The sequence below is a fragment of the Anser anser genome, assembly GCF_964211835.1.
Source record: "Anser anser genome assembly, chromosome: 25".
NCBI lineage: Eukaryota > Metazoa > Chordata > Aves > Anseriformes > Anatidae > Anser > Anser anser.
Window position 1 is genome coordinate 6,249,578 of NC_139746.1, and position 16,059 is coordinate 6,265,636.

The 16,059-nt window shown below is 51.5% G+C and overlaps 2 protein-coding genes across 3 annotated transcripts in view; one reads left to right on the forward strand and one right to left on the reverse strand.

Annotated features, from left to right (window-relative positions):
- Nucleotides 1–1,817: 1,817 nt before the first annotated feature.
- DUS3L (dihydrouridine synthase 3 like) lies at nt 1,818–9,111 on the reverse strand. Of its 2 annotated transcripts, XM_083810682.1 has the most exons (13): nt 9,008–9,111; nt 8,459–8,756; nt 7,443–8,027; nt 6,760–6,801; nt 6,512–6,664; nt 6,299–6,415; nt 5,882–5,947; nt 5,684–5,794; nt 4,963–5,059; nt 4,329–4,404; nt 3,844–4,032; nt 3,620–3,748; nt 1,818–2,005 (listed from the first exon to the last, which is right to left on the reverse strand). In XM_083810682.1, the coding sequence occupies exons 1-13, from the start codon at nt 9,076–9,078 to the stop codon at nt 1,933–1,935; spliced, it is 2,007 nt and encodes a 668-aa protein (XP_083666808.1). In that variant the 5' UTR covers nt 9,079–9,111; the 3' UTR covers nt 1,818–1,932. The 2 variants fall into 2 exon arrangements, with proteins under 2 accessions (XP_083666808.1, XP_083666809.1); XM_083810683.1 differs by lacking the exon at nt 1,818–2,005 and having other exon boundaries at nt 3,633–3,767.
- Nucleotides 9,112–9,156: 45 nt separating this feature from the next.
- NRTN (neurturin) overlaps nt 9,157–16,059 on the forward strand; it is a 54,569-nt gene continuing 47,666 nt past the window's right edge. The window contains exons 1-3 of the mRNA XM_083810687.1: nt 9,157–11,613; nt 13,662–13,746; nt 14,386–14,541. The gene's annotated coding sequence lies outside the window, so the exon portion shown is untranslated. The remainder of the gene's footprint in view (nt 11,614–13,661; nt 13,747–14,385; nt 14,542–16,059) is intronic.

The following is a 16,059-nucleotide window of genomic DNA, read 5'->3' on the forward strand; positions in this document are numbered from 1 at the left end:
TCTTTCTTTTGGAAGATATTTCTGAAGATGCTGTTTATTCCCTCTTCTCGTGCTGCCTTTTTTTTTCCCCTTCCTCCCTTCTTTTTTATTTTTATTTTTTTTTTGCAATGTGCTTGTGATCCCGTGTGCCCCAAATGAAGCCCCTGTTGAGTAGCAAAAGTTTTGCTGCAGAACAAAGGCAAACCAAGGCGTTGTCACAGCCTTTGTGCCCGGGGCTGTGGGCTGCTGAGGGTGAACCAGGCAGAGCTGGGGACGTCGCAGAGGGTCCCGCGGGCGCTGCACCCACTGCAGGGCTGTGCACGTCTGGGGCTGTGTGTGGAGCCCCATCTAGGGTCCCAGGGTGTTGTGGGGCTGGTGGGGATGTTCGCTGCCTGGCGCAGAGGGATGTTGGTTAAGAAGTCTGTTGTTGTCACTTTGCCCAGCCTCTACCCTCCGGTGTGCCCAGAGCCTCTGCCAGATGCATGGGTGCACAGGTTTCCCACGTAGGCTGGGACAGGGATATCATTAATTTAATGACTTTTGGTGCGAGCCTTGACATCACAGTGTGCGAGCGTCAGCTGAGCAAGAGCTGCCTTGGAAAGCTGCCCAGGAGTGCTGGGCTCTGCCACAGGCCACCTGTCCTCCCACCCTGTCCCTGCCCTTGAACCCACTGCCCCTAAATGTGTCTGCTCCCCATGTGCTCCCAGATCAAGGCACCTTGTGAGGGTGGCCTGGCTTAAATTTTGCAGCTGTGGCTTTTTAAAAGAATTTTTTTGGAGGTCCCATTCTGTTTCCTTCTCTCCAGTGAGGCTGTACCCATGGGGAAGCTAACAGGGTCTGTGTGTTCCTCCCCACGTGTTCCACTGCCCTGTGAGCCCCGAACCTCAGCTCCAGAGCTGAACCAGACCTCCTTGGTGGCAGAGCGATGCCAGGCAGCATGTGAACATTGCTCATCACCACCAGGAAAAACACTCAGCGCTGCTTGCTCAGGAAGTTCATTCAAACAGCTATGCTCTTTGAGCATGAAAGAAGCGCCCACTGTTGTGGTGCATGGCTCTACCTCGCATGAGCTGCAGGCTTTTTAGGAGGAAAAGGAACAAGCTGCTTCAGCTGAGCTGTCATGGACGTGAGCTGTCTGGCTTGCGGCTGCCCCTCACTGACAAGCTGTATCTGTGGAGTGAGTCCTCATGCCACAGGGCAAGTGCATTTGTGGCTGTTTCCTGTGCTTGGCAGCCTTCACATGCTGCATTTGTTCAAGTGATCCAAACCTAGAGAAAGACCTTGAGGGAGCTAGGGAAGGTCGCGTATGCGATGTCACTCGCCCTGCTTTCATTTATCCTTTGCTCAAGGGAAATTTGTGATGGAAAAACAGCAGCTCTGAATCCCCCTCCCCCAGCAAAGCCCTCAGAGGCGCCGTGCTTCCCCCAGGCACTTGACATCCAAGAAATGGCAAGTGCCTGCTCCCAAGAAGGGACAGAACTCTGCACAACATCAGATGCTGGGACACTAGGTCTGTTTGTGCTCTACAGGACCCCTGGGGATTGTGTCAGTACATCCCCTCCCCCTACACGAAGGATTTGGCACTACCAAGCATATCCTGGTAGGAACAGAGGCCTCTTGCTCCCACAATGTGAAGAGCATGTGGGGTGGGGTGGTTGGGACAACTCCCACTGTGAACTGGAGGCTGAAGATCTCTCCTGGCCTGTATCCTGTTAATTAAACAGATTGCTCTCTGTCAGTGAGGCACCTCTGGCTGCAAGACTACACAAGTGTGAGGCCATCTGCTGTGCAACTTGTGGCAGGCAATGATGCTCAGGGCAAGAAAGCAACCACACTTCTAAAAACATAAAACTTTATTTCATTTATTTGCGTAGCTGAGCAACCTGCTCTGCAACACACACCACGTTAATGCCTTCCCTTGACTCGATGCCATAGGAAACTGCCTCATCAGTCCTATCTGTAGGAATTTGCCTTGTGTTTAGGCAGGAAGGTGAAGTTGGTAGGTACACGTCCCAGAAGCAGCTCACTGAAGGAAAAAAAAATAAGGTTAGTACAGCAGAGCCACTGCTACCCACCCGCATGGCCCCCTGGCTCTACAGCAACGGTTACTACAGCCAGATGTATCCAAATTAAGCTTTTACCCTCCTGAAAATGTGAAGTGTTGCTGCATGCAACTGGCCCTAGCGCTGAGCTTTAACCCTGAACCACAGCACTGGAGGGATGCAAGCTCCAGGTATTGGCAATGCCCTTGCTGCTGGGGAGTCACTGAGAGTCGATGCCAAAATGGGTTTCTAAGTTTGGTGACCCGAACACCAGCCTCACGGCTGGCAACCACATGCTTAGAATCAACACAAGCCTCTGAAAGCTCCTCTCCACCTCTTGCTGTGCTCGTGCAGAGCCAAAACTCTGTTAGTGCCAAAAAGTATTAAGGTTGGATCCTAAAATGATGTAAGCCAGTGCTATTGCGACTTATCCTAGCTTAAGACTTTAACTATTTCACACTTTGGAACCCACATTGAGTTTTCAGTGCAGAGTAATTTTCTTTATAGTCAAGGAGGCTTAACGTATTTCCTGGATGCTCATTCAACATAGCATCACTAAAACTTTCCATAAGACATGTCAGCAGAGAGTATCCCAGCAGGGCATATAATTGCATAATGAGAAGCTGTGAATCTACAGCTCAAAAGCAGAACAGGGTATGCTTGGAGGACTCCTGACTTGGGTTAGCATCTCCTTAGCAGCTCCTAAACAAGCTTTAATGAATAAACCTAATCTGATCCAAAATTTTGAGTTCTTATGGCTGTAAGTGTCTATTACATGGCCCTGCAAAGAGCACAGGTTACAAAGCTTTGCACAGCCTAGTGTGGGCAGGTTCTGCTTGAAAAATGGCATTTAAAAATTCTGATTAAAACTCAATGTAATTTGGGTTTAGGCAGCTGTTCCCAATACTAACAAAATGGATGAGGATTAGCAAAAAATAGAGAAGCTTGTAGCCATGCTCTATTTTTGTTAATCTGTTTCCATGACATGGGAAATAGCAGCTGGCTGTGCTGCCTGAGCTCTCATTTTAGCTGGCTGTGAGCTTGTTAAGTCACTTCCCAGCCAGTACCTGAGGTCTCACAGATGTGGGGAAAAGCAGTTGCCTGCACTCTGTTGCACAAACTCAGAAATCAGATGCTAAAAAATGGGGGATATGCTCAGTTCTTCTGAACTGGGGATGGGGGCTGCTTTCCTGCTTGGCATCCGTGCAGCCTGGCCAAGCGGGACTGTCTGCACAAAGTGCAGAGAAACAGAGCTGAAAGCCTGAGCTGTCCCATCACTGCACTCCCCTCTGTTGGTTCCTACGACTGTCCCAGGATGAAGAGTGTGTCATGAGAGAGGTGAGCTGTTTTAGATTTGCAGCGGGTACTGAATGCTGCTGAGGCAGATGCAGGGAGTGAAAGCTCTTTATGGCAACTTCAAGCTCACTTAAAACCTCCAATTAAAGCACCCGTTAACCCTTGCTGGTTTCTTACAGCCTCTTGAGCTTGTGGGAAGGAGTCATCACCGCTCTTTGGAAGATGCATGCAGACACAGGGACTTTGTGGGACTCTGCTATGTCACAACCTAGCAATTTAAGTGAAATTCAATGCTTTGTTACCTGATCTTAATCCAATCATCCACATTTTGGCTTGCCATCAGTGTCTCCAGATAGTCTCTCCCAATGTAGTAAGGTGGCCGCTCGTTGATTTTCTGAGGTAGGTGTTCTAATAATCCAACTGGAATATACCTACAATGAAATATAAATGCTGATGACACTGTGTGCTACTGTTCAAAGGGTATGGCCTTGCTGTGGAAAAGATTCTCCCAGGTGGGCACAATTACCTGCACAGAAATGAGAGCCATTCCAGCAGGAACTTCCTGGTCTTTTCAACTCCCTGAGTATCTGATCCCCAGTGCTCAAGGCCATAGTTGCTGAAGTCTTTAAGGATATCAAATCTCTCACTGGAGGAAATATCCCAGTGCCTCTGTTCCTTAATTTCAGTGAAAAGCCATGGTTTGATTAGTGCTCCTCTGCAGCAAAATAAAATGTGCATCGTTATTCCTGTGACTGATGCTTCTGAAGATGCCAACCAACTTAAAGACTTTCCAGCTCTTACTTGCCAGCCAGTGATACTTTAAAAGCTTTCAATTTCAACATAAGGCTGCTATGAGTTCTCACAGATACACTGACTGTACCAAGTTTCAAAGAGTAATTACACAAAGAGGAAACTCTTCTCGTGTTTTGGGTTAGTTTAGATATTTTTTAATTGATTTTTTACTCCTGCATCAACAGGGCCCAGAAGCAAAGGGGAAGTGCAGCCACTTGCCTTGCAATCATAATTCCTGAAACACCCATCTGCATGGCTTGATTAGCATCTTCAAAAGACAAAATATCACCGTTTCCTGTGCAGAAGGGAGAGAGAAGCCAGAGGTCAAAGCGCTGCACCAGGGCAAGTCAAAATGAGATAATCCAGGCATGGGATAAAATTCAGAATGGACACTGTGTCCAGGAGCCACACTGTCCAAAGAGGCTCCAGGACTCATGTTTAGAGACTCTCAGGAATGTTTCTGATTAATGTTCCCATTACAAGGAGGAACAGAGCCTTCTCCTCTCTTCTTCTACACTCCCGACTCCTACCCTCTGGGACTCTCTGTGCCATGGTGCCCACAGGAGGAAGCACCTACTGAAAAGTTGTTTTGTGTCCTGCCTGTCCCCTCCACTCCTGCTTTGCTCAGTACTCACCACGTCTGGCCCCATGCACATCTGCAAAACTGAGATGCACAAGACTCACGCACTTCACTCCCTCTGTGGAGTCATGGGCAGTGGTAGGGACACTCCAACCTTGCCCCCTGGCTGAATGTCCTTGGGGGCTTGTGTTTTGTTGTGCATGTTTTTTAAATAATATTTTTCAAACCAGATATTGCAGCACATCTCAGACCCAATAAACCAGCAACACCTACCAAAAAGAGGCATGGGGCTTGCTATTTTAGCACATTCTGCTATGTAGTCCCAGTCAGCAACCCTTGTGTACCGCTGTTCCCTGGACCGGCCATGAAGCTGGGGAAAGAAGTTATAGAGACCTCACCAAAAGCCACAAAGGAAGCATAGCGTAGGACGTGAACACTGGAGGAACATGCTTCAACAAAAGCAACACCAACAGGATGGGGTAAAGGATTCTTCTAGGTGTACAGTCCAGCCAGCTGCTAACAGACTGGGCTGCAGAAGCGGTTAGCAGGGCTGAGACAGCGCTGGAAGCTTTCTGAGTAATGTCTGGGCTATTTGCAAGCCAGAGCAAGAAGTGACAGTTCGCAGTGAAAGGGAATAGTCACTGTGGGCAGGAACTCATCCCCATGCAAGTGAGTCCCCAGCCCTGCCATAATGAGGCTTATTTGAATGAAGCTTCTGTTTCAAAGCACTGCAGCAGCCATCTCCTTTTATAATAGATACAAGGTTCAAGACAATCTAGGACAATGTCCTAGATACATGTGCATCTGAATTTGTCTCTCTTACTAGGAGAAATCACTAAAAGGTAGTACACAGATGATCAAAGGTGTTTGGAAGAGCTAGTCAGCTGTGGGGAAGGGGTAAGGTCACCCCCACATTGTGCTCTAGGCTGATATGCAAGCAGAGCTCCCCAGACACCAGCCAACAATCTTCATGCCACAGCAAGTAACCCCTTACCGTCACCATGGATGCGCCCCACTCCCGGAGCTTGGGGATTATTTTATGAGCCACATTAATCTTTTCTTGCACCCCTGTCCGTATCTTCACGGTCAGCGGGACGTCCAGCACCTGCAGAGAGGGCAGAGTAAGGCCAGGCTGGGGCAGGAGGTTGCTCCACCAGCTTATCTCCTGCTGGTAGCAGGTGCTCTGACTCACCAAGTTCATCCCTCGGACAATCTGTTCAAACTTGTTGGTCCGAGTCATCAGAGCACAGCCTCCTCCCTGGAGAAAGAAAGGTGGCACCGTGAAGACTTTCTGCCTCCTTGCACCGCAAAGAGCAGCCCTCCACTTAGGAAATGCAACTAAGACTTGGAACCTCTCCAGATTCAGATGAGGGGGATGCTTCAACAACAAAAAATACACCTTCTTCCCTCCTGGCTTCTGCCTGCTGCTGGATGGAAGAGACAGCCAACCTTCCTCTGCTCTTTGAACAGCTTATGGGCCCCCTCACTGGAGTCCATAAATGAACTGGGAGCTCTGGATCAAACTGGCAGGAGCAGATCAGGTAGCAGGGGATGAGGCAAAAGACAAGTATCTATTGACAGAAACAGGACATGCTGCAGAACTTCTTACCTTCTTGTAAACCAGGTCAATGGGACACCCAACATTGATGTCCACAAAGTCCACATCAATTGTCTGGTTCAGGAGCTCTGCACATTTGGTCATTGTGTCTGGAAACGCTCCCTCCAGCTACCAAAGGGGGACAGTTTGTATGAGTTCAAGCAGCAGCTTTTCTCCTCAGAACTGAAATACCATCTGTCAGGCTACCAAGATGACAGCAGTTACCTGCACCCCAAAAACGTCTTCAGTGTGGTGCCGTTTGAGGAGAGCCCACTCAGAGGACTGGCCCTGAAGCAGGTTTGTGCACACAGCCATCTCTCCACAGGTGACGTCTGCCCCAAAGCGTTTGCATATCCTTCGGAAAGGGAGGTTACCACACTGAAAGAGACAGCAAAGAGACGGGTTAATCACGAGATTTGCTCTGTTCCAAATGTGATAAAGTCAAATTTTGACAAAAGGACTTAGTTACCTACCGTGGTCAATGGAGCCAAGTAGAGCTTGCCTTGGATTTCCAACTGGAAAATAACCAGGGATGAAGGAGCATGTTAGCAGAGCTGAACCAGCAGTGGTTAAACTGGAGGAGATTCCAATCAGTGATTTTATCACCTGCCTTGAGAAAACTCAGTGGAAACCCAGAAAATCACTGTTTTTGTTCAAGAACCTCAACTATTCCCTGACATTTCAGTAAAAGAACCAGAAACTTTAACTGCTCAATTGTTTTCACTGCTCAGCTTGGAGAAAACTCAAAGCAGTTAGAGATTTAGCAGGATGCTAGACTGGCTAACGGACACCACGACAGAGGTGAGGAAGGAGGCAATGCTGGGCCGGAGAGCACCGTGCAGTACACGCAGATCTACCAGCCCCAGCTTTCCCTGCAGATCATTTCCACCCTCACTGAGAGCTCAGCTCCTACTCTCTTTCATGTGCAAGGGGCTGAATCTCCTCTCAGTTCTCACCCTTCCAACAACATCGCCACGGCCCCAACAGCTCACCTGCCCATGCCTTTCCCCTCTCATGACAGTAACGTGGTCTCCAGGCAGCTCTGTCCTCTGCCTGCCTCTCACCCAGCTGTCTCTTCTGTCTTCCTAAGGACAATCTCAACCACTTGGCAGGGATACGAAAGACAGCAGCCCTTGACCAAATTCTCACCGCTCACCTTCTTCTTCTCACATGGCCGCAGCTTTACAATGTCTTCATCTGTCACCAAGCCAGCTGTTTTGATGGGACATCCCCCCTCACCCTCTGTGGGGATGGGACTCTGCAAGGCAGCTGGTTTGGGATCTCCTCCCTCCTCTGGTAGCACCAGACATTCTGAGGTGTCTCCCAGGCCTTCCTGGGGCGTCGTGCAGTTGGACACCTCTTGATCCTCTGCAGAGCACCCCAGGGCTTTGCCTCCCTTCCCACCGTTGTTGTGGGGCTTGGCCAGACTGCGGAGGTACTCATCAGCCTTCTTGAAGCTAAATTTCTTCTTGCGCAGCTGTTGCTGGAGGTCCTTGGAGAGGTTGTTTCTCACCAGTGACTTCCCCTCCCACTGCTTGGTCAGGTCTGTGTTGATGATGTTTTGGTAGCCATCCCCAAGGTGGGCCTTGGCAAAGCGGCAGGTGACGCCATAAATGCACTTGCCAAAGGTTTCAAAGAGCACGCAGCTGTGCCCTAGATCAGCCGGCTTCGTGGCCATGTATTCACTGATGTCATGAAGGAAGCGGCACCGTGAGCCAAAGTAGCACTTGTCTGCACAGCCCTGAAAATAATAAGAGAGGAGATTAAAACCTCTGCCCTCCACCTGCACACATGCATGCCTGTACTTTCTACCACCACTGACGCGAGCCTGGGTCCACCCCAGGCTGGAGAGGGGACAAAACTGCAGTGAGCATCTGTCAGACACTGGATGATGTTGGGAATGCCATGAACTGCTCCCAGGAACATGCTGGGGAATACTGAGTACTTGAGAAGATGTTTTAGCTTTATGGCCTTGGAAAAGCTGCCTTGTCCTGTTCAGCCTCACCTTGTTACACATTCTCCCAACAAGTCAACTGAAGCAGTTCTGCCTCAGCGCCTTCCTGCTGGGAGTTTGCCTTCAACCTCTACCTTCAATCCTCCAGAACGCATTTTCCAAGACCAAAAAATAAACGAACCCCCCAGGGCAAAGCTGAGCGGGACCCCACTTCGTACCTGCGTTACTGACGGGCACAGCCTGCTCTTCTCGTAGTGGTTCGGCTTCATGCACGGCCTGCTCTTGTTCTGCCCCCGGGCTCGCTTCCTCTCCACGGGCACCTCCTCCCCTTCCCCAGCACCCTCTGGGCTCTCTGCACCCAGGCCGTGCTCGCTCAGCCTCCCTCGTTTCGCAGGGGGTTCGCTCTGCTCGCTGCCAACCTCTTCCTCCTCCTCCTCCTCCTCCTCAGCCTCTCCGTCTCCATGCTCGCCGCTGGCCCTCAGGTAGGCGTGGAACTGCTCCTTGGAGGCGACGAAGCTGCAGCCCCAGACAGGCCGTTAGGAGCCCGAACCGGCCCCGGCTCCGGCCCCGGCCCCGGCCCCGGCCCCAGTCCCACACCTCCATAAAACAGCACCGGAGGTGGGAAACCCTGATACCCCCGCGGGCCGCAGCCCGCTCCCACCCCACCCCACCCCACCGAGAGGAGCCCAGGGATCGGGCCGGGCCCGGCCCTCACAGGGCCCCGGGGCCGCTGCCCCCCCCCCCCCCGCCCCCGATCGCGCACCCACCGCGCCTGGACCGGTGCCACCCCTGCCGCCGCCGCCGCCATCTTGTTGCCGCACGCGGCGATGACGTGCATCACGTGACCGGGTGTGGGTATAAAAGACCGGGCTGAAGCCGGGCGCTTTCAGTGTGGTGGGCTGGGCGGGGTGGTGGTGGCTGGGGTGTAGTACGCCGTGAGGGGGTGCTGTGAGGGGCTAGGTTTGGGCTGGTGGGAGGCTCTGGGCTTGCTGGGGTTGGTGTGTCTGCCTTGTAGGGTGGCGCTGTGCTGGCCCCTTGGGCATTGAGGGGGCCTCTGGCCTCGCTCTGTCTCTCCCAGCTCTGCTGTGGATTTCTCTGTTCCATGTCCCAGCCCGGAGTGAAACCTTGGTGCTGTGGCCTGAGGGATGGGACTGGTGATGGCAAAGGGACAGGAGGTGCCCCTGGTCTCATCGTGTCTTGGGGCTGCCCTAGGGGAGGCTTTGGGTGTGCTGCCTGTGGGTGGCTGTCAGCAGGAGGAGGTGAAAAATACTGCACCAGTTGGGCTGTGTAAATGATGGTGGAACGTGAGACAAGGTCACTTTGTCCCTGGGGATTGGGGTTTTCTTCTGCAATGGGCTGGAGCCACTGTAAAACTGAGCACAGGCCTGTGATGCTGCTCTGTGCTCCTGGTACTTGTGCTGAGGAGGCCGTCCCTAACTATGTGCATGGCTGGTGCTCCGGAGATTGGCTGGAGTATGGATTCTGCCCTTGTGTTTGGTCTGGGGTTAGAAGTTGGGGCTTTAAAAATAAACCAATGTGTAAAGCCTCTGTTCAGTGAGAGACTTATACACATATGAGATCACCCTCCTGCGTTGCTGCTGTATCTTTCCATGCATTTGCAGCACTTGTCACAGCCTCTTTCTTGGTCTATGTTCCTTGCACGCAAGAAGCATCTGCAATCCTCCAGATGTGCACATAGTACCCCTGGGCTTTGAGTAAGAAATACCTTGTAGTGTGGGGCTTGATGCTTCATTGGGTGATGACTTGGGAGCTCTCCTGCAGGAGGCTTTGCTTCCCTTCCTTTCCAGCTCAGGTTCCCGTCCCTTTCTTGCAGCTGTAATGTGTTATCCATGCAGCCTTCTCAATTGATTTGTGCTTAGCCCTGGCTGCCAAAAGGGAGAGAAATATCTGTGAAATCTAAATGAAGGCAGGAACATCTCCATTTTCTTTCTTTGCCCCTGCGCTGTGCCCAAGGGCCTTGCTGGACCCTTTTGTCAGGATAAGAAATTGCCTCTTCCTTGCCGTGAGCCCAGGAGAGCTGGCAGGAGCATGGTTTGTTTTCTGCTGGAGCGCAGGTACCAGCCAGAGGAGGGAGAAGGTACCTTGTGGTTCTGCCTTCAGGGGCTGCTAGAAGCTGGTGGTGAGCAGCTGTTCTTGTGGTGTTGGGGGATTACTGCAGTGTGTTTATGGGCATGCAAGGGTTGTGTATGCACATAGGACAGGGGTAGAATTGCACGTGGGGCTTTAATTTTGGTGTTTTCCTGCTTTCTGTTGCCTTAATGCAGTTTTCTCCAGATATTCCATCAGAAATGTCTTTTGGGAACATCTGGGAGCCTGGTAGGGTGCTTCTGCTGAGGCTGTTGCTGCGGGTGGGCAGGTTGCAGGACTGAGACAAGCTGCTGTGAGGAGAACTTTTAGCTGATTGGATATTAATTAGTTTTGGAGAGAAATATGAGGAATGTAGAATACTATTTTAAGCTTCAACTTGGCTGAGGGAAGGAAGGAAGGAAATGAGGCCCTGGGGATTAATGAAGTGATTTCACTGATGTTTTCTTGGGGCAGCAAGCCTGAAGTCGGAGTGCTTTTGACTTGCAGTACTCGGCTGAGGTCAGACTTTCACATCTCATCTCCTCTCAGGGTACTGGTGCAGTGGTTTTATGAGACTAAGCCTCAGGCAAGCTTTCTGTCAGACACTGGTAGAGGCTGTGAGAGGAGCACAAAGCCCCTGGCACGGCCAGCACTGCTGCAGCCCCTGGGGCACCCAGTTGGAGCCAGCCGCAAGTGCATTGTGCTGTGTGTTGGGCATGCTGTGCTGCAGCACGATTACTCGTGTGTGGTGCCATGGGGGCTTGGCTGCATGTAGCTGAGCATCTTGATGCTCACCCGGGGTGGAAGAAGTCAGGGATCTCTGCTAAATACAGGGATGTACTTTGCTTTCTGGCTGCTTCAGTTCTTTCACCCCTTGCTGTACTCTGGTGGTGCTGAGGCTGTCAGCAGGCAGGGGAATGAGTGGCTGCTTCCGTGGGCAAGTGCTTTGGTTGCCAGAGCTGGGCTTAACGTCCACCAGCAGCACTAGAGCAGCTTTGGAGCAAACCAATAGCATACTGGAAAAGGCCAAGTCAGGGGAAGAAGGAAAGGTTGATTACAGGAAAGTGTGATATGTATATACAAGAGTAACCAAGTCAGAAAAAGTTCAGCTACTTCAATGTCCAAGTTAAACAAGACGCATGTATTAACGAAAATACACCTTCCACGGGCTCCCACACAAAAGTCGGATGTGTCAAGCCCCTGGTTCTGGCTACTACACCCAGGCGTTAGCTGATAAATGAGGTTCTGCAGCAGCTCTGAGATGTCACCTCCACAGCTGCAGTGGGTGAGAGTGGGGATAGAAATTTGGCCTGGTGACATTTGTTTGGATGCCTTTCATAGCAGTGCAATAATGTTCTGACAACCCTTGCTGGTTAATCGTGTACATGGGCAAATGTCATGGAAGGCAGGTGTGAGATTTTTTTGGTTATGTATGAGCAGAGCAGCCAGAGCTGGAAGCAAGCCACTGGGTCCTATCCATCTTTTGGTCAAAGCAAAATCCATTCCTCGTGTCTATTGCCTCCTCTTTTATTCAGTCTTGTTCATAAAACCCCGTGCAACAGAGCTTCTAGCCTTTTGCAAAGGAGACTATTCCTGATGCTCATAAATCTACTATCAGGAAGCTGATTCCAAGATTAAAGCTTAAATGTTTCCCGGCTCTGGTTTCATCCCCAGCTCCCAGTTTGCTCCTTGCTGTAATCACCAGATCTTGGTCTCCTCCCAGTGCCTGCCAGTTCCTGAGGATGCACCTGGGGTTCTCTGTACCCCATGGCACAGTGCCTCAAGAAAACCTGTGTGGGATGCTGTGGAAATGGGGTGTGCTCCTCAAACGGTTGTAAATGGCTTGGCCAAGCTTCAGGCAGGCAGTTGTGTGATGGTGTTGAGAAAAATATCTCTTCCTGTATTTCTCTCTTGGCTTTTTTATGAGCTGCTCAGAGTGCTGACTTAGCATTTGGCCCACGGATGGGATAGTTAAAGGTCATTATCTGGGCAAGGCCTGTGTGGTTTTGGGACAGGCCGTCAATCCCCTGGAAGGGGATTGGAGTTCAGGGTCCATTGGGGATGTTGTATTGTCTGTGATAAGGGCAAGAGGGGTGGTAGTTCCTGGGAGGGAGAAACTGCAGTAATGCACTGTGGTGGGCAGTCTTGGGTTGGCACCATCAAGCCTGGTGCGCGGGCAGGGACTTCCAAGGGAAATGTGCAAGTGACTGGGGCTGACTTGGGTGTGGTGGGAGCCCAAGTCCCCTGGAGGTGGTGCTCAGCCCTTCATTAGTAAAGTTTGGAGAAGGCCCCAGATCTTTTCATCAGACCCTAAAACAATGAGGGGCTGAGGCAGCAGCCACGGGAGAGGCTGAGCGCTTGGCAGAGGCTGCTCTGCATGATGGAGGAGATGGGGTGCGGTGGGCATGGCAGTGGGGAAGGACCCAGCACTCTCTCCTTCTGGAAGCCTGGGGATTCGAGCAGCCTTTGATCACCTTTCTGGTGGCCATTTAGACGCCCCAGCCTTCACCATGCTCAACCATACTCTTCCTAGGGCCATTTTGGGGCAGCTCCATAGGCTGGTGAGGTTGAGGCTCCTGTCCTCTGACCTGACCCCTGTGGTTGCCTTGGCTAACCTCAAAGGGCTCAGTCCTCTCTTGTGGTTTCAAGGCAGGGTGAGGGTCTGGGCAGGCAAGGTGCGTGCCTTTATCTGGCCTCTTCTAATGCCCTCTGCCACCAGATGAAATCTTTTTGTACTTTTTTAATTTTTATTTTTACATGAAAAAGCAACACTGAGATTTCCTTCTGACATTTAACTCAGTCAATAAGTGACAAACCGAATAAACATTTCTGTTTCGCTGGGACAAAGGCTCCAAGATCCTGCTGCGACTAAAATGTTTCATCATTTCCGAAGTCAGATGTTTCAGTTAGAGGAAAAAAAAAGAACTAAAAATGATGCATTTCAATGTTTTTCTAATTATTTCCCCCATTTTGGCTGAAGCTATTAGACAAATTTGGCCCCACTTTACAAATAGTTTTGGAAGCTTCCAAAACTTCTATTTTGGTGACTTTTCCCATCATTGATGAATAATAGCTTGATCTCTGCCCTGCTTACCAGCTGAGATCTCATTCACTCCCCTGTGTTCATCCTTCCATTCCTTGCTGCTTGGTCCTGCCCAGGTGGCTGGGGCTGTGTCTACGCTGCATGGTCTTGCTGCTGCTCACCCCAGGACACCACAAGGGGTGTCCCTGCCCTTTCCCATGCTGGGTGTAAGCTGAAAGGCATACGCATGTGTGTTGGGTGCTCCTGCATGCTCAGGCTGTGAGACTTGTGCTCTTCCGTGTCCTTCTCAGGTTTGGATGAAGCTTTGGTGCTACAGAGTGGTGGTGCAGGATCTTCTCCAGAAGGCCCAGCAGTTCCACCCATGGCAAACCCGAGGTAATGCTCCCTGCTGGTCCCTCGTGGTCCCCAGCACGAGGCGTTTACTGGATCCCAGGTGAGCGATGAAGCAGCTGGATTTGGAGGAGGAAAATGAGCATCTTGCCCCCACAAAATGAGCTGCGGAATCTGCAAATTGGCTGGGGTCTTCTTCATTGTCTGTTTGTCCCCATGCCTGTTTTGCCTGTGTGAGTAAGGGGAACAACATGTGTTGATTTTTAGGGTCACAGATGGTTTTGTTTAGTTTGTTAATCACACTTAGCGTGGCCTGTGTGACTGCAGCAGGGTTGCTCCCAGTGGTGGGTACTGAGGAGAGGGAAATGCTGGCTTAAGCATGCCCTTCTGCTCGTCAGTGTGGACATTCCTGAGCTTCAACCATGGTTTTCCCCTTGCAGTGGCCCTGGGAACTGCCCTGCTTGGGGACAGATGTTACCCTGGGGACAGTAGTGAGGCAGCAGAACCCCATCCCTCTGCTTGTGCATTGCCAGCCCAGGAAGGGCTGAGAATCTCAGCACTGGTTTTATCCAAAGCCCTTCCTAGCATCTGGCTCATTGACTCTCTACTTTTTCCTCCTCTTCCTAAATAGGTGATGAGGTCCATCTGTTTTAGGGGATCTGTTTCATTTCTGTGCCCCTCCAGATTGCCCTGCAGTGCCTCAGAGTGATCCGTGCCTGCGTGGTGACTGCAGCCTTCCTGCACCTTCAGCTTGGCCACAGAGCACGTGCTTGGCTGGCATCGGTGTGACTTACAGGCTAGCTTGGCCCTTCTGCAAGAAAAGAGGAGCCATTCTCGCAAGTGAGTGGGGAAAGGCACATGAGCTGGCAGTATTATCTGCAGAGAGTTTGTTTCCTTTGAGATGGAAGGATGTTGCTCTTCCCTCCCACAGCAAAAGGCTTTAGTTTAGCGGTTGTAATGAATATCATATGTGAGCTTTAGGGTGCTTACACAGGACAAACCACCCCTCCTGGCTTTCTGTTGTGCTCAAGCAGCTGCTGGCAGCTCTGCTCGTGCAGTTGGAGGGTGAAGGACTTAGCGGCACTGAGAGCAGCCGCTAGCTGCTTCCACGTTGACCTTAGCAAGCCCCAGGGTGTGAAAAGTCCAGAAGAAAGCAAATGGGCTTTGGCTGGGGTCTTGGAGCCTGAACGTGAGCTGAGCTCCCAGAACTCACTGTACTGCTAGGGAGCGAGGAGGCTGCAGCATGTGCTGTGAGAGCCCTGATGCTCTCCTTCCTGGACTGGAAAGCTGCCTGTCCAATGGCTTCCCTGCCACCCCCTATGTCCCCCTCAGCAGGGACAAGCTCTGAAGGCTGGCTCAGCTCTGCCCTGGCTGCACTCCTGGCTGAGAGCATGTGCTCCCCAAATCGCAAAAGAAGTCAAAGCCCTTGGCTGGTTGCAGCAGCGTTTGGCCAAGGCGAGATATGTCACGAGTACCGAATTCCTGTGAGTTCCCCGGAGGTGACTGGCTTTGTTTAGGACCCACATTTGCCCCTTCTCTGGGAGGTCTCCTGCCCATCAGTGAGCTCGGTGGGAGCACTGTGGCAGTGTGCTGCAGTGCTTGTGGGGAAGGGGGCAGGTGTGGGGTGATGTGGGGCCCTGCAGGGAGAAGCAGGGGTATGAGAGGTGTGTACATGCTGAAGGGGCTATAACAGGTCAGTGCACAAGGGCTTCTCCCACTCCCAGCACAGCTTCTGCTCAGCAGAGCAGCAGAGGGACGGGTTCCATGTCAAAAGGAGCAAGCAGCTTGCGAAAGCACTAAGAATATAACCTTGCTTTAAGTAAATCCTTGAAAGCCACCCTAAAGTGAGTCAGGAGCAGGCAGGCAGAGCCTGTTCATGCAGTTTTTGACCTACGAGGCAGATTGCTAACGCAGGCACTTGAACAATGCACGCCCGTCCAGCTGTAAAACAGCTATGCCATAGAGTCATTCAGTTTTAAGAACAGGTGAAGGTTTTCCCAAAGCTTTACTTAAAGGAATGGCGTTCCCTTTCCTGGGTGAAGGTAGGATCGTGGTCCCTGAAGTGCTGTTGCAAAGCTCACTCCCCTGTGGTTGCCCCTGCCCCAGGAGGCTCTGGCTGTCTCCCTGCAGCTGCTGCATCCTACAGAACTCTGATACCCCTCTGCTTCAGTGGCAGAGCCTCTAAAGTGCCCTGGGAATCCAGAGGCACTGGATTCTGGTGCTGGAAATGCCTTTCCTGTGTGGGGTTGGGGTGCAGTGGGCTGTGTGCTTGCCATGAGAGGGGGGTTATGAGCATGCTAGAGGAGTGGGTGCTGAGGGTGCTGCAGGACAGGGTGCAGCAATGCTGAGCTGCGAGGG

What these genes read in the sequence shown, in the direction of transcription:
- DUS3L (XM_083810682.1), bottom strand. Translation starts at nt 9,078, where the DNA reads ATGCACGTCATCGCCGCGTGCGGCAACAAGATGGCGGCGGCGGCGGCA. An exon ending in TTGACCTGGTTTACAAGAAG is followed by an intron (nt 5,948 to 6,298) that starts GTAAGAAGTTCT and finishes TTCTTTCTCCAG; the next exon opens with GGAGGAGGCTGTGCTCTGAT. An exon ending in TTGTCCGAGGGATGAACTTG is followed by an intron (nt 5,795 to 5,881) that starts GTGAGTCAGAGC and finishes CCCTCTCTGCAG; the next exon opens with GTGCTGGACGTCCCGCTGAC.